At 44.6% G+C, this 26,393-nt stretch overlaps 1 protein-coding gene across 1 annotated transcript; it reads right to left on the bottom strand.

Annotated features, from left to right (window-relative positions):
* Positions 1-2,867: 2,867 nt before the first annotated feature.
* Positions 2,868-26,393, bottom strand: LOC310710252 (calcium-activated chloride channel regulator 2-like). Its single transcript, XM_083511026.1, has 14 exons — positions 26,063-26,393; positions 19,617-19,754; positions 17,813-17,963; positions 16,513-16,621; positions 15,395-15,563; positions 14,062-14,289; positions 13,278-13,505; positions 11,693-11,870; positions 11,390-11,496; positions 8,988-9,209; positions 8,126-8,396; positions 7,403-7,573; positions 5,598-5,834; positions 2,868-4,387 (listed from the first exon to the last, which is right to left on the bottom strand). Exons 1-14 carry the CDS (start codon positions 26,249-26,251, stop codon positions 3,960-3,962), a joined length of 2,826 nt encoding a protein of 941 aa, XP_083367152.1. The 5' UTR covers positions 26,252-26,393; the 3' UTR covers positions 2,868-3,959.

Genomic DNA, 26,393 nt, shown 5'->3' with positions numbered 1-26,393 from the left:
ATAACCAAATTGAATAAGGGGGGGGGGGGGAAATCAACATCCACTTGGATGGAGACAATTCAGTTCAGTTCATATTTAAATGTAATGTTACCTAATTTGCACTTTACGAAACAGTAAGTGAACCATAACTTGGCTATCCTGTGAAATTCACACTTTTCGGAATTTTGCAAGACAGTTCTCCAGCTAATAAATATGCACAAAATGCATACATTCCCCACATTTACAAGTATGGAGTTCCCCTTTGTTACCTCAAAAAAATAGGGATTTTCACAGGCTAATTGTTGTAATTCTAGGCTCCATTAATTGAGAAACTACACAATGACACACACACACATAATTGTATTATGAACTCAGTAATGCTTTTAAAGAATCTTTAATTAATCACACTTTTTATTAATCACAACAAATGTTATTTAACAACAGCAATTTAAACAACAACTTAACAAATTTTGAAGGGGAAGGTATGCGGGGCCTTGTTCCACCTTATTGCCCCAAATCCTCCCTTCAGCACCTGACAGCACCTTCAGACACCCAACCAAAGGGTGGGATATTTGGTGAAAAACTCGTGGAAGGCCACAATCTGTATCACAGTTGTGACCTGGGCAGGATCTACACACGGGGGGGAAACACTATAAAGAAGACATAAATTAGATTGTTATAACAAAAGGAAAAAACAACCCTATGTAAAACTGCACAAACAAATTTTGTGCTCTACAGCCCCATCTGGAGTTGCATCTTTACAACGGAGTTACAACGATACAACTGACTGAGTGTAGCTGAGTCCCTGGATCAGAACTTCACACAGCTGCTTCCTTAAAAATAAAAACAGTCCAATGAAGCTCACTTTTGTAAAAGCATCTTTATCATGACATGTAGGTTGGCCCTAAAATGTGAACATCACCAAAACAACAACAACACACACAAAACCCCCCCAGCTTTTGAGGCTCATTTGATGATAGACAGAAACTCGAACTGCTTTGCCTAAGTGCTTTTTGGATCTCATTATTCACCAGCTAGCAGGAGTAGAAGAGCTAAGAAATGAACTTGCTTACCCACCTGCTCAGAGGGTTAGAGAGCTACAGCTGTGCAGTGGGGCAGCGAAGCAGGAAAATCTCTAAGAAACAAATCCTGGCAGGCCTGTTATTCTCCAGAAAAAAGTGTCAGAGCAGTGAAGGGGACAAAGCAACAGATCTGTGCTCACATTCTCCCCCTTTGTAGGAAGGCAGGTATCTGTCTGCTCTGGACAATCCTTCATGCATCTGCTGAAAGTCCAGGAATCTGTCTCCCACATAAAGGCTACGATCCTCAAGACCCTACCCTTGTTCCATTTATCTTGATGTGACAGCCACATGATTTATGGACATTTTTTCCTAGAGGAAGCAAACTAACATGCTAGTCTCTGCTTCAAGCACACACACATTCTGACCTTCCCTAAGATGAGTTGAGCTCCGATTTGAAATTCAAGGGCACTTTGCCAGCCTTGACGGAGCAGAAATCTTGAGGAGAAATGAGCTCTGCAGATCTCGTGTCCCTCAAGACAGCACGGTTGGAGGGGGAATCACTCGCTGCCAGAGCTGTCTTTCCTATTGGGCTTACTGGCGCGTTGTGCCAGGGCAGTCTGGGAAACGGGGGGCGCCGGAGGGATCTTTGCACCACGGTGTCGGATATGCTTAAGACGGCCCTGCACGCTGCAGCCATAGGAGTCCGTGGCTACCGAGGGATGCAGTCTTGTTTTTCTTGGGACAACATCTTCTGGAGGAGAGTGGCCTGCGAGCTATTGGCTAGTCTTAGAAAGGGGGCCTCGTATTACCTGTTCTGTGACTCTAGCAATGTCTGCAGTGATAAACGTAGGCCAGGCGGGTTTGGGAGTTCAACTTCTTATGGCTTCTGAAGTACCCTGCATTTGGCCTCTCCACACCCTGGGGAATGAGAGGGCAGCCCCTTCTCTAGTTGCTTTGGGGGCAAGCTTGCCAGAGGACAGTGGCGTAGCGTGGGTTGTCAGTACCCGGGGCAAGGCAAGTAATTTGTGCCCCCTAACCCGTGGATTTGCGCCCCTAACGCTAACCCCCAGATGTTGCGCCCGGTGCGGCCGGCCCCCCCTGCACCCCCCACGCTACGCCACTGCCAGAGGATAGTGCTGCTTTGTGGGCTGCAGTGAGGTTTCAAATTCACAAGAAACCCACACCCTTTCCTTTTAACTTTCTAACCAAGAAAATTACAAAGGGGGGCAGGGGGAGAAAGAGATGAACTGGCTTAATATATCATTAGGAAGGGGAAAGCAACTTCATAAAAATTAGAGCCAAATTTGAAATTACAAACCTTCATCAGCTTCGCTGAGTTAATTTTTTTTTGGGGGGGGGGTTCCACGTTCTGGTTCTACAAGACAGTAAAAGGGTACATATATTTCCCTTCTTCCTCCATAGTTAAGAAATGGATGTAAAAGAAAGCAAAAATAGATTGGCTGGATCAGACCAAAGGCCTATATAATTCTGCATTCTTTTCTCACAATGGCCAACCAGATGCCGATGGGAAGATGACAAGCAGAAAATGAGCACAGCAGCACTGTCCTGCTCATGTCCCCCAGTTATTCAGCAGCAAGCTGCCCTGTCTCCTGAGTGAAGATGCAAAATATTTAAACCTTTCCTCATAGGAGAGTTGATCCAGCTTCATTTGGCTTGCCTTTTTCCAAACCTTTCCCAACTCTAACGTTTACTTTTTGTCATCCGGAATGGTGTACCGTATTCCAAGTGTGTTCACATCACAAATTTCTATAAATATCATATCAACGATTTTATTTGCGTGCCCAGGCGAAGACCCCCCCCCCAGCCCCAAGAGACCACCAGAAGGAATAATGACTTGTGACAACGTTTTTATGGAATTAAAAATTGGCCACAACTTTATTAAACCTTTCAGATGCAGGAAGACATTGGCTTAGGCATTGGGTGTGTATCCCTCCCAGCCCCCCAGCCAGAGGAACTGGGACTCCTCCTGGGGTGAATGGGACATGGGAGGGTGTACAGCAAGATGCTTGTGTACGCAGGCAGACCACCCCATATCCCTGCAACGCAGGGGAGTTCATTGACAACCTTTCAGTGTATGGCCAGTCACTCCCATTTTACAAACCCCTTTAAGAGGGGACCCTGAAGCTCTGGAGCCAACCGCATGGTTGCTGCTGGCTCTGCCTCCTATTTAAGCAACTGGCTCCACCTCCCTGTGGAACTGATTGGCTGAGGTTTGGCAGGAACCTCCAATGACTAACACAGGGAGGCAGGCCAGCCCAACCAGCTGGTGGGTCCCACGTGGCCCGAGGTGCTGCATGCGGTCCCGCAAAGGGCGCCCACAAAGGCAGGCGTGAGCACTCATTTCGGTCCCTAATTATCACTAAACATAGATTTCTCCTTTTCCCCCACTGCTGCCACACACTGGGTCAACGTTTTCATCGAGCTACCCACCATAATCCCAAGATCTCTTTCCTGGTTATGTTATATTTGTATAGTTAAAGCTATGGTTTTCCCAGGAGTGATATATGGAAGTGAGAGCTGGACCATAAAGAAGGCTGACTGCTGAAGAATTGATGCTTTTGAATTATGGTGCTGGAGGAGACTCTTGAGAGTCCCATGGACTGCAAGAAGATCAAACCTCTCCATTCTTAAGGAAATCAGCCCTGAGTGCTCACTGGAAGAACAAATCCTTAAGCTGAGGCTTCAATGCTTTGGCCACCTCATGAGAAGAGAAGACTCCCTGGAAAAGACCCTGATGTTGGGAAAGATTGAGGGCACAAGGAGAAGGGGACGACAGAGGACGAGATGGTTGGACAGTATTCTCAAAGCTACGAACATGAGTTTGACCAAACTGCGGGAGGCAGTGGAAGACAGGAGTGCTTGGCGTGCTCTGGTCCATGGAGTCACGAAGAATCGGACACGACTAAACAACGACTAAACTTCAAAAGAAGAAAACGCCTAAACTGCCAATGCTGAATCTGAATGTGATAGTATGGCTTCATCAATTGCTACTTTTTTCTTTTTCTTCGAAGTCCATAGAATGGTGCTTACAATAAGGCAAGAAGCAACCAATAACAGCAGCCCACATGTTGTCAGAACGACTGCTAAGGCACCGTACTTGGCAGGAGCGATGTGAGTAGCCTTCCCAGGAATAATAAGTGCTTGAGCTATGTTGGAGAGGTCAGAGTACAAGAAAGACTTATCCACTGTGCGGATGCCCATGTAAATTAGGGTGACGTTTGCCGAGGCTTCTGGTTTAAACACAAACATTTCCTTGGAACCTGCAGGCTGAGGTGCCAAGCTGGAGGTATTTATGGGTACAGCATTTTCAAATTCTTCCCTCAGTTCCAGAGAACTTTGGCTTATTCTCACTTCGTATCTTGCAGCTGGGGAAAAAAAAACCAAGATAACAAAAGGCTATAAAGTGTTGGTTTTTTCCTGCAGTTGCCTGGAAGTAACAGGATTCAACACTTTTCACCCCAAGCTATTGCCTATTTATAAGAAAGTTCCCACAGAATTGCAGCCTCAGCCAACCAAAATAAGCAGACAATACTACCAAACAGGATATAATTAGCAAAAAGCCATAGTTTCAGTCTAAGGACACAATAGGACACCAAGGGCATTTTTACCATTGTCAGCACTCAGAGGCAGATACAAATTTGCGTCTGAATTAACATGCGGGCAAGTGGGCCCTGCAACAAAACATTATACTGTGCAATGTGCTGCTACCCTCCTTCACTCTGGAGCCCCCACAAACTGTCGGCATACCCAGTCCTTAAAAGTTTGTTTTAGGGTTTCCCCCCAATTTTTTTTAAAATAATAATAATAATAATCTGCAAATATTGGGGTTTTCTCAAGCCTGTTGATATCTCCCTTCTTGTACACAGATAGAGCCATTCTGGCTACATCAGCAAGGCATTCCTATCTGGATAGCTCAGTTGGTTGGAGCATGGTGCTGATAATGTCAAGGTTGCAGGTTAGATCACCGCATGGAACAGTTGCATATTCCTGCATTGCAGGGGGCCGGACTATATGTATAAAAGCATGCAGAGCAACTGATCCACAAACTGAGACTACTGGGGCAAAACTACTGCAGTAAAGAGTAGGTTTAACTAAGAGAGGATCACCGCCAATACTTGCTATGATGATATTTAAGAAGGAACAAACAAGGAAGGAATTGTTTGGTTTCTGGTTTCCCTCTACAAATAGGATTTCCAGAGTCCAAGTTACAGCAGAGATGTGCAGAGGGTCGTTTTGAATTGGAATTCTGTTTTACTTATATTTATGGGTCTCAAAGGTATATATATCCAAAGCTCAGTGCACATCCAATATGGATTTGCTTGCAGATTTTATCAATGTAGTTTAAAACAGGGTTTCCCAAACTTGGGTCTCCAGCTGTGTTCAGAACAACAGTTCCCATCATCCCTGACCACTGGTCTTGCTAGCTATGGGTGATGGGAGTTGTAGTCCAAAAACAGCTGGAGACCCAAGTTTGGGAAACACTGGTGGTTGTTTTTGGGGGTTGTTGGTTTTTTAAAAACACCCTACTTTTAAACAGTTTTCATTAGCAAAGAAAATAAGAAACACTGAACCTACCTTGTCCCTGGTCAAAGTCATCCCCTGGAGCTGTCCAGGTTAAAACAATTTTGTCCTCTTCTGTTCTGGCATCCAAATCAGTAATTTTGCATGGTGGGAACACATCCTTATAGGGGCCAGTGGGAACTCCAGATATGGTGAAAGCACTCCCAGCAGCTATTCTGCTGAAGCCCCCAGAGCTGATGTGTGTATCTTCACTATTCATCAATGGCCTCGGTGCATTCATCTGGATTGTACCTATGCCACACCAACATAAACAAATACACAAAAGAGAGCTAAAGACCAGCTGAGCATGCTTCCAATGAACTAGCGACTAATGGACTTTGGGACAAGTAGGCCAAAAAGGAAATAAACAACCTGACAGTAATAGGTCCCTATCTCATTGGTAGTACCCGTGTTTTCCATAAAGAAACACCCAGGTTCCGTCTATGGTAACAGCTTTGGGGATGCCCAGTAACATGGTACATGGTGGGTTAGAGCACTGGTTTTGCTGCTGCAGGGCTGGAGTGAGGCAGAGACCTCGCGGCTGCAATAGAGGGGAGTGCTGGATTGGTTCAGAGGGCCACTGATGGTCCCTCTGATGTAACCACACAATCCTGACCTTGCTGCTACCCTGCCCCAGCCAGGTTAGCCATTGTGATGCCCGTGGCTCTATCCCTGGAAAGCCCTTGCTAGCTAATAGCAGCAATAATCATCTCCATTCCTTCTAATACTGAGTTTGGTTCTTCCGATGCCTATCCGCTTAGAAGCAAATGGGGCTACCCCAACACAGAAGGTATGGGCTTCTTCATATTATGGAGACTCACCAAGTATGTAACAATATAAAAGGTAAAGGGACCCCTGACCATTAGGTCCAGTCGTGACCGACTCTGGGGTTGCAGTGCTCATCTCACTTTACTAGCTGAGGGAGCTGGCATACAGCTTCCGGGTCATGTGGCCAGCATGACTAAGCCGCTTCTGGTGAACCAGAGCAGAGCACGGAAATGCCGTTTACCTTCCCGCCGGAGCGGTACCTATTTATCTACTTGCACTTTGACGTGCTTTCAAATTGCTAGGTTGGCAGGCGCAGGGAACGAGCAACGGGAGCTCACCCCGTCGCTGGAATTCAAACCACCAACCTTCTGATCAGCAAGTCCTAGGCTCTGTGGTTTAACCCACAGCGCCACCCGCGTCCCTTCATGTAGCAATATATGTGCTTGCAATTTCAATTTTTATTTTAAAAGCTGCTAGAAACCTAAGTCTTGAAAGAAGGACCTATGCCTAATGACCTCTACAGAATGATGAGGGCAATTTGGCCACAGAATGCTGAGGGTGCCAAATGGGGGGGAAAGAAGTGGAAGGAAAGAAAAATATCCTATCTGAGACCTTAACAGGCTTCAGCATCCTTCAGAGAGGATAACTGGGTTGGGCAGAAAGGAGAGCTCAGCACAATGAAGCTACAAAACACACTATGGAGGCTGAATGTTTCTAGGATGTATGCATCTAGAAATATTTCATCCCAATGAACCATTCATGTAAACTGCTTGGATCTGCGTGTCGACAAGTTTTTTTAAAACTAGATTCAGCTTCCCATGAGGTACAGCCAATACAGCCTGGTGAGAGTTTTCCACATGATTATGAGGAGAATTCAAAGAGCTAGCCTATGGCCATGACATAGTTGTCTCCCTAAATATTTCCATAGCGGTGCTTGTGCAAAGTAGTGCTTCTTCTTGCTGTAATACACTAAGAACACCTTCTGTTCAAGTCCATGGAGGTAAACAAGTGCACGAGAGCACGGCTTGACGACTGACATCCCAAAGCCTTACCATTTGTTATGTAACCAGGAATATACATTGCAGGGCTCCAGAGCGTTGCAGGGTATGGGCTAATTGTCTGGTTGTCCCTCTGGACGTGGACTTTCAAGCTATATCTTCCGTTTCTCGCGAAAGAAAAGAGGTGTTTAGAATACACACCATCGTTTTTTATCGTATCTGCACCTGCAGCAGCGAGGGAGTACAAACACAAAAAAGTGTTTAATCTGCTTTGGAAAAATCCTCTTAGTCTGTGCTTGAATCAGCCAGTTTCTGCCACCCCACAAAAAATTCCCTAAAATATAATATTGTTTAAGTAATGGTGAAATGTACCACTAAGCCTGCAATTCTATACATATTTACTTGACGGCAAGCCTTATGGGACACACTTCTCACTTCATACCCCATTGTATTCCATTGCCATTCAACTCATATACAGTTGATTTTCCCTTTATACCTTCTGGACAAATTGGATTATAACTGTCATTCATATTTTGCCCTTCTCCAAATTTTTCTATGTAATTCTCAATCAAAAACCTTACCCCAATGTGTTTAAAATATGTGTTTTAGGATAAAGTAAATTTCTTTGGCAATAAAATACACATTTTCCAACTTAAACGCACATTTTTTCTCTGGATTTTTTTTTAAAATTGATGTGCAAACAGGACAGGAATCTGACTTGAAGCAGAGTGATCCATTCATCAGCTAAAAAAATAAACTTATAAAAACATATGTTACCTGCACCATTGTCAAAAAGGTCCAAGATAATTGGATCTCCACTCTCTGGCTCAATAATGGCAGTCACATTTGCACCAAGAATGGGAGAGAAGCCTTGATTAACCTGTGCATACACAATCATTGGACTTGGGTAGGCGTTTGTATCTTTATTTGTGTGGGTTCTCACGGTGATGGTGGACACGTCAGACTTTACGGCTCGCGAGGTCATGGTCATTGTGAGGACTTCAGGGAGCCCATGAGAGTTAGTGAGTAAGTATGTCCAATCCCCAGCCTGAAAAACAAATTTATATGCTCAAAAGCGTTCAGCCTAAATAGATTTTTTTTATTGGGTTTTATAAACAAGAATAACGCTGTAGAAATAAGTACACCAAGTTTTCTCATGCCACTTGTATATCACAAAAATAGCATAATAAATGTGAGGAAATATCTAGAACAGATGTTTCATTATTAGTGGTCAAGATGTACTTTCTTGGTTCACGAATTGGTTTAAACAATTAGAAAGAAGAAGGGGGGAAAGGAAAAGAGGAAAAGGGAGTTGAAGGGGGTGTGGCAAGTGGGGTGTGGTGGGGTGGAGTGGTTATGCTTCTATTATTCTACTTAGTGTGTGTGAGGGATTGTGTCAGCGTTACTTGTGTGGGTTCTCTTCCTATTCACCTGACGTATTTCCTTGGTGGTGAGAGAAGTTGGGTGTGGCTTAAGGTGTGGTTGGTTGTCTTTGGTTGGCTGTGGTGAGAATTGTTTTCATGTGTGAGCAGGGTGTGAGTGTGTATTTATGAATCAGGTTAGCCAGATTGATTTGTATTATTTTTCCATCCAAAGGCAAGTCCCCGATAGAAACAACTGAAGGACAATTCACTGTTACCTCAGCAATCCCCGGAATCTGCAGGCGAGCTGTGCGGAAAAGTGGATTGACATCAAATTTCCCATTTGTAAAGTATTTTCCTCTAGGGCCACGAAGAACGATATTGGGTTCCTTTGCCAGCCACGTCACTACGAAAAATGTGTCGTTTCCTACTGTGCTGTCAATAATCATCGACCTTTCAATCTGACCATTGCCCTTCACTCTTTCAGCCGTGCTTTCAATCTGTACAAAACCAGAATAATGATAACTTCCCATCTGCTTTGACACAGGCATGGCCAAACTTGGCCCTCCAGATGTTTTGGGACCACAATTCCCATCATCCCTGACCACTGGTCCTGTTAGCTAGGGATGATGGGAGTTGTAGTCCCAAAACATCTGGAGGGCCAAGACTGGCCATGCCTGCTTAACATATCCTCTTTTGTCATGTAGCAATTTAAAATAAGCCCCAGTTGAAATATTCCATTTGGCACACATTGACATCGTAATGATCCTTTATCGCATTTAAAAACACTACGGGTGACAAGCAATTAAAACAAATTAACAAAGCCAGATAGGGGCACAGAAATCCCCCGAAACGAAATCCACACCTTTTCAGCCACAGCCATGTTCCAAAAATACTTTCTTTGCTCACTCTGGCAAATGAGTACTATGGCAATTGCAGAGCGAGTAAGCAGTTAAGTTCCTTCTGGATTCTACCTCCCCAGCCCCCCAGCCCATCCCCAAAAGAAGACAGCACACATCACAAAACAGCACTTCAACCCTTAGGCTGCAATTCATGGATTTCAGCAGAATGGAAGATTCATACTTGTGTTCAGGATTATAGCCTTGATTGTTATTCTTCCCTGTGCTTAAAGGTAAAGGGACCCCTGACCATTAGGTCCAGTCATGGACGACTCTGGGGTTGCGGCGCTCATCTCGCTTTATTGGCCGAGGGAGCCGGCATACAGCTTCCGGGTCATGTGGCCAGCATGACTAAGCCGCTTCTGGCGAACCAGAGCAGTGCACGGAAACACCATTTACCTTCCTGCCAGAGCAGTACCTATTTATCTACTTGCACTTTGATGTACTTTCAAACTGCTAGGTTGGCTGGGACCAAGCAATGGAGGCTCACCCCATCACGGGGATTCGAACAGCCGACCTTCTGATCGGCAAGTCCTAGGCTCTGTGGTTCCTTTTATAGGGATGTGGGTGGTGCTGTGGTCTAAACCACTGAGCCTCTTGGGCTTGCTGATCAGAAGGTTGGTGGTTCGAATCCACACAACGGGGTGAGTTCTTGTTGCTCTGTCCCAGCTCCTGCCAACCTAGCAGTTCAAAAGCACGCCAGTGTGAGTAGATAGGTAAATAGCGTTTTTGTGAGCTCTGGTTTCCATCACAGTGTTCTGTTGCACCAGAAGCGGTTTAGCCATGCTGGCCCCATGATCCAGAAAAGCTGTCTATCATCTCGGCCTGAAGCAAGATGAGCGCCGCAACCCCATAGCCAAGTTTGACTGGGCTTCACTGCCCAGGGGTCCTTACCTACTACCTTCTTTAGCTACCTATAGGCCCTTTTATAACTTGCCATGTGCTGCATCAACAAGCAGAGCAAGTATGTACATAATTAAGTTGATAACTAAGTAAATTGAGCTATTAAGGTAAGTTGTAAGATTTGCACATTCCGGACAGGAATGACAAAGGGCCAAATTAAACATGTCACCACAGTTTGTTTGGTTTTTAAAAAAACACGAATATCTGGTTCTGGGAAAGGAGCTGGTCAGGACAGTGGGATGGGAAATTAGTGAACTGAGAGGAAAGGGAGGTGTAACCCTTTTAGAGCAGTGGGTGTGACTCTGGAATGCTTTCATTGTGTTTTCTATGCTTAAAGTAGTCTTTTATGCTTCAAGTAGAAGGTACCTTTGGATTGGTGGGCCTGGGAATGATGATTATCGCAAAGAAACTTCTTCCTCCCTCGATTTTCAAAAAAAGGGGTTTTTTGTTCTGGGTGCTGTTACTTTATTTTTTTAATGTGGTGATGAATAGATAAATGAATAAATTGTATGTATACTGCTTTAATTCATCCACACACACCCCCAAAAAAGATACATATCCCACCTGAAACATAGACAGAGGCAAAACTGAGAGCTGAACGAGCGATCAATTGCTTGTAATGCCACAATGCCATTCAAACTTTACAGCCTGAGGAAATTAAGCTCACAGTGCAACTGACTGCATGCATACCTGAGGGATAGCTCCATCAGTAGAGCATGAGACTCCTAATCTAACTAAAATATCAAACTAAAATAATGTTCTAAAATAACAGATTATGAATGCGTTGGCTCCAGAACTGCTTTCTCCATGCCTCCTATTAAAATGTATTTGCCTTATTATGTAAAACAGCAAGATATACAGTATCTACATGAACAGACCTGGACAGGCTGGTGGCTGGTATCTCCATCACTTGCTACAATGGCACTGAAGACGTCTATTAGGCTATTTGAATCTTGTTTATCAGTGACAAAAAAACTCAGCCCCCCTGAAAAAGAGAGTACAAGGAGAAATCTTAAAAGTTGAATAAAAAATTAACTTCATTTGACTAGGTTATTATTTCAGAGATTAATGGAGCTGTCCAGACTTTGGCTCACACAGAATGTTCCTTTGAAATATTCTTTTTTGTTTAATGAGCAACAACCACAAAGGGTGTTTGCTATTGCTAAAACAGACAGTCTTACCTGTCATTTTGCCCAGTTGTTCCAGTTCTTGGGATGCAGACTGCCCCAGAGCGATGGTATGAACGATTAAGCCAGCGTCAATGACATCAGAGAAACACTTGCTAAGTGAACTGTCGTCTCCACTGGTCAATAAGATGATTTCAGAACCAGAAACACTTTCATCATGCTTTTTAATTACCTGGAAGCAAATAATTAACCACTAATATGAAGGACACTCGGTAAATTATCCCGGCAAAGAAAATGTCACAAGTTAAGAGACTCCTTAATACTTCACTATATTGCTGTGATTCCTATCCACAGGACTAAAGTCATGTATTTCCAAAGATTTGTATACTGACAACTTTTGAGAAAAATAAGGCAATGAAAAGCACCCATTTCTTTGATGGTTTTAATTGTTAAATAGTAAGGGTTTTGTGGAATTGTTATGTTTTATAAATGCTGAGGACATCAGCAATGGGAGCAAGGGAGGAAGCAAATCTAAAAAATAACTATGAAACAAACAAACAAATAAATAAATAAATAAATAATATCTGCCATGTCTAGCCTTATGCTCATCACTTATTTATCTCAGTCTTAGTATTCCTAATCTGCAAAATAAGACTTACCGTATTTTTTGCTCCATAAGACTCACTTTTTCCCTCCTAAAAATTAAGGGGAAATGTGTGTGCGTCTTATGGAGCGAATGCAGGCTGCGCAGCTATCCCAGAAGCCAGAACAGCAAGAGGGATCACTGCTTTCACTGCGCAGCAATCCCTATTGTTGTTCTGGCTTCTGAGATTCAGAATATTTTCCCCCCCTTGTTTTCCTCCTCCAAAAACTAGGTGCGTCTTATGGAGCGAAAAATACGGTATTTAACAACAGGACACAATTGACTCAAGCCACTGTTTTGCCCTGGCTCTGGGTGCCAGACCTCAAGTTTTTAGGGGAGGAAATCTTCGAGCCTAAAGTCAGCCTACTTCTGACACAGCAGATGCTTATTATCGTAGGTACAGAACTTCACCCTCATCAACATATGTTGTTGTGTGTTTTTTGTGTGGGTGGTTTTATTGTGCTGTTATTGCTCAAGTCCTGTGTGTAAGCTTCCCACAGGCATCTGTGAGAACAGAATGCAGGATTAAATGAGTCACTGGCCTGACCCAGCAAGATCTTCTATGTTCTTGTTTATTTTGTTGCAATTTTGCATGCTGTCTACTCCCTTGCTGAGCTTTTATGGAAGTGCATGTCAACCCAGAAATTAAGTCCTATGAAGACCAGGTGCATCTTATTAAGTTCCGTGCATAAAAGACTGCAACCTAAACAAGGATTATGAGTCTGAACACTTAACGTGGGGCTCATTTCGGTTTATTTTTATTCCATTTTAAGTTTTCTATTTTTCCTTCTGTATACCGATTTGCTGTCTCTTGTTAGCTAGATAGAAGACCTTTCCAAATTCTTTTCTTTTCAATTGCATTTGGAAGTTCTGTTCACAAACACTGGGTGACTACACAATTGCCCCGCAAGAATAGTTCCAGTTCCTGCATCAAAGACCAAAAATGTTCCTATGAGCCAAAATGCGGCAAGAGAGGCAATAATAAATAGGACTCGCCTGCAGCGCCAGCTGTACACCCGTGCAAACATTTGCTCTGTCGCCGTATGAAGCAACTGGCAAGTCGGAAGCAAGCTGCTTCCGTATATCAGCACTCGTTACTTGCCGGATCTGAGATTTTACTTCTCCTCCTTCACTGAATGTGACAACCCCAATATAGGAGTTCTCTTCCACAATTTGCAGTAGATACACTTCTACTGCCTGACGCATCCGAATGATTCGATTGTTCTGTAGGAGGTAAAATATCACCTGTTATTCACTCGTCCACAAATAATAATGCAACATGTTTTCATGGAAACAATATCAGGCAAGGTATACTGCCTGTTCAAGAATTCTCCTACAACCAGAAAATTTGCATGTGGTTCTCCAAACAGAAGACTGTCTTGGGGGGGGGGTGGAGAAAGAGGTATCATTAAAAGTGTATTCTTCTTCTTGATAAATCGAGAGATTAGGATAAAATGGAAGAATAATAGCCCCATATCTCTCCACAACCACAAGATATCTGTGACAAAAATGTATTTCACAAAACGTAAATGAACTATGAAAAAGACCATGAATTGAAAGTAGAGATGATAGATGTGCCTTTCCCTGTTTATGTTTGTTTTGTAATACAGAAAAAACCTGATATAAAACTAATAAAAACTGATATTTTATTCTCTGGCACTTACCTGATGTTGGTGATCTTTAATAAACTCTATAATTGATAGCATTTTTGAAAACAAAAGCAAAGGAATGTCAATTTCAGAGCAGGTGTCCATTTTTGCCTCAAAGAGTAAGGCTTTACCTCATCCATGCTGCTGGAAAAATCCAAGACTAAACAGATCACTCTGCCTGTTGCTTGTAAAAGTGAGAAGGTTGGGGGCAAAGGACTGTTGTTGCTGGTCAGAGGAATATCAGATTTAAAGTCATCAGAGCTCATGATGACATCCCATGTGCTCTTGTAACTGCACATCCTGTTCTGGGCATTGAGAGCTTCAGCATTATGGTTGCTTGAGTCACAGAATTCAAACACCTGAAAACAGAAAACAGCAAGACAGTTCTGGGCACCACAATTTAAGATGGATATTGACAAGCTGGAACGTGTACAGAGGAGGGCACCCAAGATGATCAAGGATCACAAGCATCACAGGGCGTTGGACTAGATGACCCTTGGGTCCCTTCCATCTCTACAATTCTATGATTGTGTGAAACACTTGCAGAACACATCTCCATTAGTAACCACAGAAATCACACACACACACAAGGGCTTAGAGAGAAAGGCTCCCAGCTCTCCAAGAGTGCTGTTTCCATCCCTTCTTCTTCTTCTGGAAATGAACAATTGCGAATGACAAAAACAGATTACCCAGAATACCCAGGAAATTGTGACGATTTGCTATGAGGTAGGCAAAAACCAAGCGGCTGGTGCAGTGGCGTAGCGTAGGTTGTCAGCACCTGGGGCAAGGCAAGTAATTTGCGCCCCCTAACCTGTGGATTTGCGCCCCCTAACCAGTGGATTTGCACCCCCTAACCCTAACCACCAGATGTTGCGGCTGGTGCGGCCGGCCCCCCCTGCACCCCCCACGCTACGCCACTGGGCTGGTGCCAATTTGCCAAGTGGAAAAATTCCTATCAGGCCCCTCAACGGCGACCAACCAAGGTCCATAGCAAGGTCAGAAAGAAAAACTTATAGGGCGGGACGGTGGGGGAAAAGCAGGAAAAGCTGGCGGGCGGCAAAGAGGGAGATCCCCGGCCATGTCCTGCCTTTATAGGGCAGGCCCCACTCCCAAGCCAGCCGATTGGCTGGCCAGGGGGTGATGCAGCTGAGAATTCCCCCCAATCACGCGGGGCTGCCGCATGCGTGGAGGGACCGTGAAGCCTGCAACCCCACCTCCTTCTTAGTGGGGAAGTGGCTTTATGAGCAATACGTTTAAGAACATCACCTAAACACCTGGGAAGATATAAGCCCCCTTTTCCATATGCAACCTTCAGCCACTGATCCTTCAGAGGCTGCTGGACTCCAGCCAGCCCCAACCAGCATGCCCAATGGTCAGAGATGTGGGAGATGCAGTTCAGCCACAGTTTCCCCATCCCTGTAGTACAGGAAACGTCATGTACGATCTCTCTTGAACTGTACTTACAGAAGATAAGCTTTGCATGTACATTATGGAAGATGATGCATTTTGCTCCTTGTCGTGTATAAAAGTGCACCCTTCTTTTAAGAGTCCTGTTGCCTGATCAATGACACAGGTGCCTTCAGTGCAGGATTCTTTCTCGCAGACATAAATTCCCGTTAGGTCAGAAGAACACCTAGGAATAGGCACAAGGCAATCAGGACATGAACAAGAAGAAGAAGAAGAAGAAGAAGAAGAAGAAGAAGAAGAAGAAGAAGAAGAAGAAGAGGAGGAGGAGGAGGAGGAGTAGTAGTTTGGATTTGCTATCCCGCCTTTCACTCCCTTTAAGGAGTCTCAAAGCGGCTAACATTCTCCTTTCCCTTCCTCCCCCACAACAAACACTCTGTGAGGTGAGTGGGGCTGAGAGACTTCAGAGAAGTGTGACTAGCCCAAGGTCACCCAGCAGCTGCATGTGGAGGAGCGGGGACGCAAACCCGGTTCCCCAGATTACGAGACTACCACTCTTAACCACTACACCACACTGGCTCTCAACAACATATTGTGCTCCCCAAGGGAGTGTGAGTGCAAAAGAAAACAAACATTTAAAACCTTTAAAGAAACACAAAGCAGGTAATTTTTATTCTGAAAAAAGCACACCTGTGGCTGCGGCTGCATCAGCCTTTACAAAAAAGAGCACAGTTAGAGGTGATTTATTTGGTGGAGCATTGAATTGCCATTATATATAAGCGAGTTGTCTTACGCCCACAATTCTTGTCATTGTTTATGGCTTGTATTGAATGAAGTTATTATAAGCATGTTATGTACAATTCAGAGTTCCTTTTTGGGCCGACCAGAAGAAGATTCACAAAACAGAGATTGAAATCCAGGCATCTTGTTGTCAGGATCGCACCATCACAAGTATATACAGAGAGAATCGCTCCCATGGACTTAATTCAGGAATATTCGAACTGTTTGGCTGAGATACTGAATGGCACGTGTCATTATTATTTTGGCATTGTAGATATTATTTAAGATTCCATGTAATAGAAGGTGTTGAAATGCCGCACATTATTGATAAGGTGTTTTTTGCAAACTATATACAGAGTTGTTTAGTTTGAACACACCTGCACATACACAAATTTTACCTGGTGGCTTTCACCTGGTTTTGACTCGATATGTAGAAAGGCTTTTCACTGTCATATTCATCAAATACCCCCCACCGAAGGTGGGCCCACTCATGGACGAAAAGTCTGCCTGTATAAATAAAAGCACAGAAATTGCACTGTGACATTTGATAGTAATCTAACATAGTCCCTTAGCAGCAAACGCTACAGAGCAGGTAGTGTTGCAGGAAAGGGGATTGTGTGCTTGACCTGTAAGACAGGAAGAGTTCAAGTTCTTGTACTGTCACCCTAACTCAGTGGTTCTCAACCTGTGGGTCCCCCGATGATGTTGGACTACAACTCCCATCATCCCTGAGCTCTGGCCTTGCGAGCTGATGGAAGTTGTAGTCCAACAACATCTGAGGACCCACAGGTTGAGAAAGGCTGCCCTAACTGGTTGAGCCTCCCCCAAAAGCTGAATCTGCAAGCTTCCCAAACACAAATCTGGTCTGGAGACCCTTAAACAGTCATTCTTTAAATTGTAGGTCATTGCAGGGAACCCCAATGACATTTTTCCTGGCTATCGATTGCAGTGAAAGCCCCAGCCCAGTTAGGATACCTATTGCAGCTTACGAAATGTAGCTGTCCAAATGTCTTAAGGCTGCCAATGGCACCAGTTTGTGCCAATTTTCAGCAGCTGACACCTTCCCAACTTTGTCAGTGCCTTTATCGCAAGAGAATATTTTGGAGAATTTCAAATATTTTCCTAGCAGCACAGCAATCGAGAGATTGTATTATCTCTCGATTGCTGTGGTGCTAGGAAAATATTTGAAATTTCCTCTAGCAAACACAGCATGCCATTTAATAAATTTCCTTTTTAAAAAAATACCGCTAGATGCTTTTAATCAATTATTTTCCCCCATTATCTGAAAAGTAATATGTAGGGCCACAAACATGATACTCTATGTCCCAATTCAAATAGTTTCAAGATTCAACAGCCAGTACTTTATTTCTGTTTTTGAAATGTTGTGAGGTTTTTTTTTGGAAGGACCAGTTCCCTTGTGTTGATACTGAATGTTATCTATAGGTGGATTTATCATACTGGCATATGGTATGCAATATATATATATATATATATATATATATATATATATATACTTTACAGTGTGATAAACGTTTATTAAAAACTAAAAAGAGTCACGTATGAAGACACCGTTACTGTTAATTATTAAAGATATCCTATGTTGGTTATGATGCAGATGTGAGATTTTAAAATTGTACTTTTTTGAAACACAAAAGGCAACGAAAGAAGAAAGATAATAATTATTTGTTTAGGATTTACCGTGTGGTCCATAGATTCCAATCGAATCATTATTTACCAGGAAGTCAGAGGTGAAATGTATGTATTTTCCCTTTTCTCCACACCCTCCATATTGCAATGTGTATGGATCGTGTCCATGTTTCCAATAAGGAGGAGCAACAATGACATCTGCCTAAAATGAAAGTTTTGTTTAATGAGCTGGTTTTGAATAGGTACGCTTATTATTAATTACTGACAAAAGCAGGAGTTCAGTCCAACAATTACTTACATGTCATAAGTCAGATTTCATAATACTCTCCACCCCCACCCACCCAGAAGAGACACACTGGAATACAGTAAACATGTTTTTGAACTGCAAAAGTACTAAACAGCACCCTTTTTAGTCATACTATGAAGATTGCACTTGACAGTGAAATCTTATGCATGCCTACTCAAAAATAGACCCAGTCAGTTCAATGGAGTTTACTCCCAGAGAAACGTGAAGAGGAATGAAGTCTCAACATACGGTAAGTCCTATTGCTTGTTAATTAATGACAGGGGCGCCAACTATAGGGGGCTTTGGGGACCTGGGGACCCACAAGAATGTTGTTGTGGGTGCTCAGCACCCACACAACAGGGGCCCCCACAACCTCTGAGGTTTTGCAAGGCCTCGGACAGCATCTCTGAGGCCTCAGAGGTGCCACTGGAAGTCAGGTTCTGAGGGCAAGGGACGTGCATGACATCATGACGTCACACACACTGGGCACCCATAACCCAAGTTGGCTCCCCTGATTAATGATAGCATCAACACAGCGCATTTAAAACCCGGAATGTATGAAGAGGCACACAAATGCACTGTGGGTGTGGGCAGTAGATAACTACAGTGGTACTTCGGGTTAAGAACTTAATTCGTTCTGGAGGTCTGTTCTTAACCTGAAACTGTTCTTAACCTGAGGTACCTCTTTAGCTAATAGGGCCTCCCGCTGTCGCTGTGCGACTGCAGCACGATTTCTGTTCTCATCCTGAAGCAAAGTTCTTAACCCGAGGTACTATTTCTGGGTTAGCGGAGTCTGTAACATGAAGCGTCTGTAACCTAAAGGGTCTGTAACCCAAGGTACCACTGTATTGTATTAGCTGTACTTACCACATGATCAGAAATAACCTGCTCTTTGTTCTATTAGCAATGGAGTGTACAATATTTGTTCTGAGCAAATCTTGAAATGATTTTACACATTATGTACCCCCCCCCCACACACAAATAAGGTGGCTTTGAGATTCACTCACTATGCAAGCAAATAAATTCATAGGACGGGGTATGCTATTCATTCAATTAATAAAACTTATATACCACTTGATTGTAAAAAGCCTCAAAGCGCTTTACGGAGAAGAATAAAACAATGAGATAATCAGCAAAAACAGTAAAAATGCAACTGTTTAGAACAAAATTAAAATCAATGATAAACTAAAAACCAGATTAAAGCACAGGTCAAGTTTATACATACTATATCTGGATATGCTTAGCCAAACAAAAAAGTACATGTCTTATATGCATGCCTGTAGCAAACCAGCATCTATTAGGATCAGAACAATCTTGGGAATTTTGGATCCAACTAACGTTTACATTTTTAAAAAAGCCCTACTAACAGAGTATCCAAAGGCATTACCATTTAGTACTGAAACGAGATGAGCGCTGCACCCCATAGTCGCCTTTGACTGAACTTAACTGTCCAGGGGTCCTTTATCTTTACCTTTTACCTTTACTGTGTTCAGCAACTATTTTAATTGGAGTCAGATGGATGGAAGAAATGAGGAATAGCAGGCCCAGGATGCTGCCCTTAATACGTACCTTTGTGTACGCCTCTTGCGTTGGCTTTGCGTAATTGTTTCTTTCCCATGTTGCAGGTATTAAAATTTTGACACTCCCAAAATGAACCCTTCCTTGTGTAGCATTGAACAAGTAGAAGGAAGCTTCAGTAATCATTTCCTAATAAGAGAACGAAATGATAGGAAAGTGGATTAGCGAGAATCATTAGCTCATGCAAGGAGGAAAGTGTAAACTCATAAATCATTGTGCAATCAGCAAGTCAGACTGGAATGAAGCTTGGGGGGGGGGAGGAACATTGATTTGAGAAATAGTGAAGATTATGTTAACCCAGAAATTTTTAATTAATAATTTGTCCTATTCAGTGCTATTTTTCTAGAAAAAGAGGTCCTGAAGTTAGGAATAGTTTAAAGACCCCAAATGCCGTGAAGCTGGTTTGAGAACTAACACATTAAATGGTGGTATTTTATAACAAAGTACAGGATACATAGTGCACGTTGGGTGATAAAAAAATCCCAGAGCTGGAAGTTCAAGGAGTGTACAGTGAACACAAACAACCCATAATAAGCAGCTGCAGGGCTGAGGGAGACAGAAGAAATGCCAGAAAATGGCTTGGTAGTGATATGTGCATTCCTGAAATGCTTTGCTGCTTATGAAAACATTTTATGATAACTGAAAAGTGGCAAACCTTTCCTTCGATCCTCATAGCTAAAGGTGAAGCTGTTGTGCTTCAAACTGCATAGAAATTCTACCACAAAGAGCCAGGACACAAGGACTATTTTATCAATTTCACAACGCTTTCAAAGCAGTAGCTTTTGTGCAGCGTGCGTGAAGCCAGATTCGAAACACACACTGCACACAGCTTGTCTGGGCAATTATAATTGCCTTCATAATTTCACAACTGTAAACATGGGCTGAAGCAGCAAAAACAACCGGCTTCTGTTGCGGCAGGTTCACTCGCATTAAAACTAGACCTTTCCAGGCAACTCCTTAAATCCACCATCTTAACAAAAGGGTTCAAGCACCACAGTGTCGATATGGCATGTCCATTCTACAGGGAAATCCAAAGGGATTTCCAAACCAAGCTTGCCATTATTATGAAACATTTGGATTCGCCTTACACGCATTCTTGAGCTGAGGAAACACAAATCTGTTTTCCTCACAATAAATATTGCTAATTCTAGAAGCATTCTGTACAATGTGGTCCTATGCATATGTTTACTCCAAAGGAGGACTTGATCCGATGGGGTTGACTTCTTAGTAAATGTGTTCAGGACTGCATTCTTAACTACTCCTTTGCAGCCCTTCCTTGACACATTGTCTAGAGGCGGTTGGAGGATGGATGGAGGTTAATGGATTGGGAATGAATCCTGACAAGACAGAAGTACTGTTTTGGGGGGCAGGCAGTTGTGGAGGACTCCCTGGTCCTGAATGGGGTAACTGTGCCCCTGAAGGACCCAGGTGCACAGTCTGGGAGTCATTTTGGACTCACAGCTGTCCATGGAGGTGCAGGTCAATTCTGTGTCTAGAGCAGCTGTCTACCAGCTCCATCTGGTACACAGGCTGAGACCCTACCTGCCCCCAGACTGTCTTGCCAGAGTGGTGCATGCTCTGGTTATCTCCTGCTTGGACTACTGCAATGCGCTCTACATGGGGCTGCCTTGAAGGTGACTCGGAAACTACAACTAATCCAGAATGTGGCAGCTAGACTGGTGACTGGGAGCGGCTGCCGAGACCACATAACACCGGTCTTGAAAGACCTTCATTGACTCCCAGTATGTTTCTGAGCACAATTCAAAGTGTTGGTGCTGACCTTTAAAGCCCTAAACGGCCTCGGCCCAGTATATCTCCACCCCCATCATTCTGAGGTCCAGCTCCGAGAGCTTTCTGATGGTTCCCTCACTGCAAGATTTGAAGCTACAGGGAACCAAGCAGAGGGCCTTCTTGGCAGTGGAGCCCTCCTTGTGGAACACTCTCCCTTCAGATGTCAAGGAGATAAAGAACTACACAACTTTTAGAAGACACCTGAAGGCAGCCCTGTCTTGAGAAGTTTTAATGTTTGATGTTTTATTGTGTGTGTTTTTTCTGGTAGCCACCCAGAGTGGCTGGGGCAACCCAGCCATATGGGTGCATTTTAAATAATAAAATTATTATCTTATTTAATTTATTTATTTATGTGGATTGCTATAGTTGCTAAACAGCAATGCTGGAAGGGGACGCGGGTGGCGCTGTGGGTAAAACCACAGTGCCTAGGACTTGCCGATCGTATGGTCGGCGGTTCGAATCCCCGCGGCGGGGTGAGGTCCCGTCATCAGTCCCAGCTCCTGCCCACCTAGCAGTTCGAAAGCACCCTTAAAAAGTGCAAGTAGATAAATAGGTACCATGTTATAGCGGGAAGGTAAACGGTGTTCCGTGTGCTGCGCTGGTGCAGGCTCGCCAGAGCAGCGATGTCACGCTGGCCACGTGACCCGGAAGTGTCTGCGGACGGCTCCGGCTCCCGGCCTTTAGAGTGAGATGAGCGCACAACCCTAGAGTCTGTCAAGACTGGCCCGTACGGGCAGGGGTACCTTTACCTTTACCTTTAATGCTGGAAGAGATTGGCATAAAAGCACCATTTCTCCAGTTAGGAGAAGGGCATTCCCATGGGCACAGGGGAACAACTTTGCATTTCTCATCTCACTGACAATAGATTTATCAGCATCCAAGGATCACAGTCTATGACTTCCTGAAATTGTAAGTAGGGTTACAAGTCCCTGCCTGTCTGGAACCAGTTACATCGGGGAAGGAGCCAGGAGGGAGGAGTGGAGCAGGAAGTTGTAGGAGCTGAGCGAACAAGCCATGAGAAGTAACACGTAGTTTGCAGAGCCCTGGGCAGGTATATCCAATGACCTTTCTCACCCAGATCCAGAAGATCTGGTAAATTCTGAAAGAGGTGCAACTTCATAATTTTCAGGGTGTGCTGCAGTGAAGTCTGCCACAGAAACTCCCTTAATTCCTGACCGCTGGAAGCAGAGACCAGATCCAGTCCAGATGTACAGCAAAAAAGAGGGGGAACACTTTCAGATTTTAAATCCATAACTATAGGGGATCAGGATCCCAAACATTATTCTTTACTATTAAATATATATATATGGATTTAAGATTACCATTCAGTTTTTGGCAGCTCCTTGACAGGCAGAAATGGTTCATCGCCTTCAGAATTTTCAAATGGGCAGGTGTACTGACTATATGCCACCCACGCAGCTAAAAGCCAGGGCAAAAGTCCGAGGGTCCTGAATAAATTTAGGAAACCACCCTCTGTGAATAAGCCAAGCCCAATTTACTGCATGTTGCTTAGAAGGAGAAAAAAGCCAAGACAAGACTGCACTAATGGATCCCCAACAGATTTGGCTAAAATAGGACCATAAAGAAGGGTGATTGCCGAAGAATTGATGCTTTTGAATTATGGTGCTGGAGGAGACTCTTGAGAGTCCCATGGACTGCAAGAAGATTAAACCTATCCATTCTGAAGGAAATCAGCCCTGAGTGTTCACTGGAAGGACAGATCCTGAAGCTGAGGCTCCAATACTTTGGCCACCCCATGAGAAGAGAAGACTCCCTGGAAAAGACCCTGATGTTGGGAAAGATGGAGGGCACAAGGAGAAGGGGACGACAGAGGACGAGATGGTTGGACAGTGTTCTCAAAACTACCAGCATGAGTTTGACCAAACTGTGGGAGGCAGTGGAAGACAGGAGTGCCTGGGGGGCTCTGGTCCATGGGGTCACAAAGAGTCGGACACGACTAAACGACTAAACAACAACAAATACTTTGCATGCTGTTAAAACCTGTGAGTTAAGCCAGAGGTGGAAAAGACGTGGTGACAAGATGACAAAGGTTGTTGTTGAAATGGCACTTTATGGGGGAAGGGAATGTTTCAGTAAGACTAGCAAGATATATTAGAGCTGCAGTATCCAGTGTATGTTTGGGAACACCTACTGCTGCAGGTGTAAAGGGGGCTGACCCTTACCAAGTAATTATTATTTAAATAAGTGCCATTAGTGTGCATGCTGCTGTATGAAATAAAAGATAATAGGTCTCTTTCAGGAGAAGGTTACCCTGGAAGATTTGACCTAGAGGGAAACAACAGGGGCAGATGTCGTTTGCATAAAAAACAACAGACTTTGAAAGATCATTGTCCCTGCCTTCTTTCCCCCTCTCTTTCCGCCCAACCTCACAATGCCCATGACAGCAGCATCTCACACCGAATGCAACAGAATTGTAGAGTTGCCATCTAGTCCAAGTGTCATCTAGTCCAACCACATGCAATGCAGGAATCTCAGCTAAAGCATCTGTGGCATCAATATATATATAATTTTAAAAAAAACAGTCTTGCAGACCTTAAAGACTTCAAGCCTAATAATGTTTAACTCATAAGTAAGTCCCTGTCAATTCAACTGGGCTTACTCCTAGGGGTAACTAGGGTTAGGACAGCAGCCAGATCTGCCCAGAGGTAGAGCATGGAGTGGGGGGAGGTCAGTAGTGCCCCCAGGGCCGGATTTAGGTTTGATGAGGCCCTAAGCTACTGAAGGTAAAGGTAAAGGCAGTGGCGTAGCGTGGGTTGTCAGCACCCGGGGCAAGGCAAGTAATTTGTGCCCCCTAACCCGTGGATTTGCGCCCCCTAACCCGTGGATTTGCACCCCCTAACCCTAACCCCCAGATGTTGCGCCCGGTGCGGCCGGGCCCCCCCTGCACCCCCCACGCTACGCCACTGGGTAAAGGGACCCCTGACTATTAGGTCCAGTCATGGCCGACTCTGGGGTTGTGGCGCTCATCTCGCTTTATTGGCCGAGGGAGCCGGCGTACAGCTTCCGGGTCATGTGGCCAGCATAACTAAGCCGCTTCTGGCGAACCAGAGCAGTGCACCGAAACACCGTTTACCTTCCCACCGGAGCGGTACCTATTTATCTACTTGCAAGTTTGACGTGCTATCGAACTGCTAGGTTGGCAGGAGCTGGGACCGAGCAAGTGGAGCTCACCCCGTCGCGGGGATTCAAACTGCTGACCTTCTGATCGGCAAGTCCTAGGCTCTGTGGTTTAACCCACAGCGCCACCCGCGTCCCTTACTGAAGGTAATGGGGCCCTTTATATGTCCAGCTGTCCTTTGTCAACAACAAAGTGTCACTGTTTTTTGTGCTGAATATATGCTTTATGGTAATTTGCAGACCTAATGGGGGGGGCCCTAAGCTATAGCTTGTTTAGCTTACAGTATACGTAAATCCGGCACTGAGGCCCCCTCGAATGCTTGATCCAGAGCAGCAGCCGTCCTTCGGAGAGGCAGGCTGCCTTCTGTCTTAGGTTCCAACTGCATTTATTGAGACTAAAGTACCCGTTTACGAACTATGCGCCCAAAGTCAGCATCAGCGGAAGCCAACAGGGCCGTTCTGTAGTGCCTGGTGTATATACTCGTTAAAGGAGCATTAGGCAGAATAAGAGCTGTTGACAGTGACACCACCTTACATAGATGAAGGAAGATACTTCTCCCCCCAATACCAGCTGAATGAAAGGATTCAAACAAACAAGCAGTGGATCTAACGACCTTTGTTCTTTCAAAGTGCACCTTCAGATCCCAGCGAGCATCCTTGGGATTCCACACTTTCCTCCGTGAATGCTTTAGATCTGATCAATACGGGGGTAGCTATAGCTCTTGCTGAGCATGGAAATGAGAAAAATACTTTGCAAAAGGTGCAGAGGAACAAATGTGTTCAGGAACACCAGATGTTTGTGAAAGATGACTCGACGTGCAGCCACGGAACAAAATTTTAAAGAACAGATGCATCAGTACATTTTGCGTAAAGGCGCAAAGGGAAGTCTATGGAACACCACGAGCACCGTGACCAACTCCTTAAGGAGGGGGGGACGTGCAACTGGTGGATTTCACATAGAAAAATCCCCCTGAACGCATTAAACCGTTGAGAGTCGCGAAATCGGCACAAACAACCTGCCACCTTTTCATAGCATTAGAGCTGTGTTTTGCAAACAAAAAATATTTGCACACTTGCAACTAAAGACTCGTGCGGAGTTCAGAAGATCAGGGACACGATAGGAGCATCTTTAATGTGCTCACATTGAAGATGGTTCTATCGTGTCCCTGCTGTTCTGAACTCCGCATGAGTCTTCAGTTGCAAGTGTGCAAATATTTTTTGTCGTGCCCGCTGGTGAACTAAGAGAGGCAGGGGCAGGCAAAATCTGAAGCACCAAGGCGCAAAGGCAATCCAGGTGGCGATACATAACCGCAACGCGGAAGGTGTGCGCGATGCCAAAGTGGTAAAATGACAATCGTAGGCAGGCAGAGCCATCAGGACTTAGCTGCGATGCCTGCATTTGCGGGGTTGGACTGGATGACCTTCCCCCTGGGGTCCGCTTCCCATCACCAGATGCGCGAAGGGTCCATTGGCAACAGCACTGGTTGCCTCCTCCCTTCATCTTTTACCTTAAGGCTGGAGACTATTTTCGCCTCTTGGGGGACGGAGGGGTGAATGGCGACCAGCAGCCCCTGGTAAGCGCTGCCCTTCAGCGTCGCGGCGGTGACCCCCCCTCCGAGGAGCTGCAGGAGGGCGAGACCCACGCTCAGCCCCAGCAGCCCCACGGGGCCGGCCCCCGCATCGCTTTTTCTGGCCATCCTTTTCTGGAGAAGCACGTCGGAAGTCCGCAGCGCTTCCCTCGCAAGACAACGACGCGCGGCAGGTTTTGTTGCAGCTGCGCGCAACGATCTGGAGATTGCCAAAACGAGGCGCGTCGTATGGAGACGGGATTTGTGTTTT

Source organism: Podarcis liolepis (assembly GCF_965112155.1).
Source record: "Podarcis liolepis genome assembly, chromosome: 6".
NCBI classification, from domain to species: Eukaryota; Metazoa; Chordata; class Lepidosauria; order Squamata; family Lacertidae; genus Podarcis; species Podarcis liolepis.
Note: the sequence above shows the minus strand (reverse complement) of the source record. Positions and strands in the feature narration are given on the sequence as shown.

Coding starts and splice junctions, on each gene's coding strand:
- LOC310710252 (XM_083511026.1), bottom strand. CDS start 26,251: ATGGCCAGAAAAAGCGATGCGGGGGCCGGCCCCGTGGGGCTGCTGGGG. Junction 17,964..19,616: donor CGCAAGAGGCGTACACAAAG/GTACGTATTAAG, acceptor CTTTCATTTTAG/GCAGATGTCATTGTTGCTCC. Junction 13,506..14,061: donor TTTCCAGCAGCATGGATGAG/GTAAAGCCTTAC, acceptor TACCTCCTACAG/AACAATCGAATCATTCGGAT.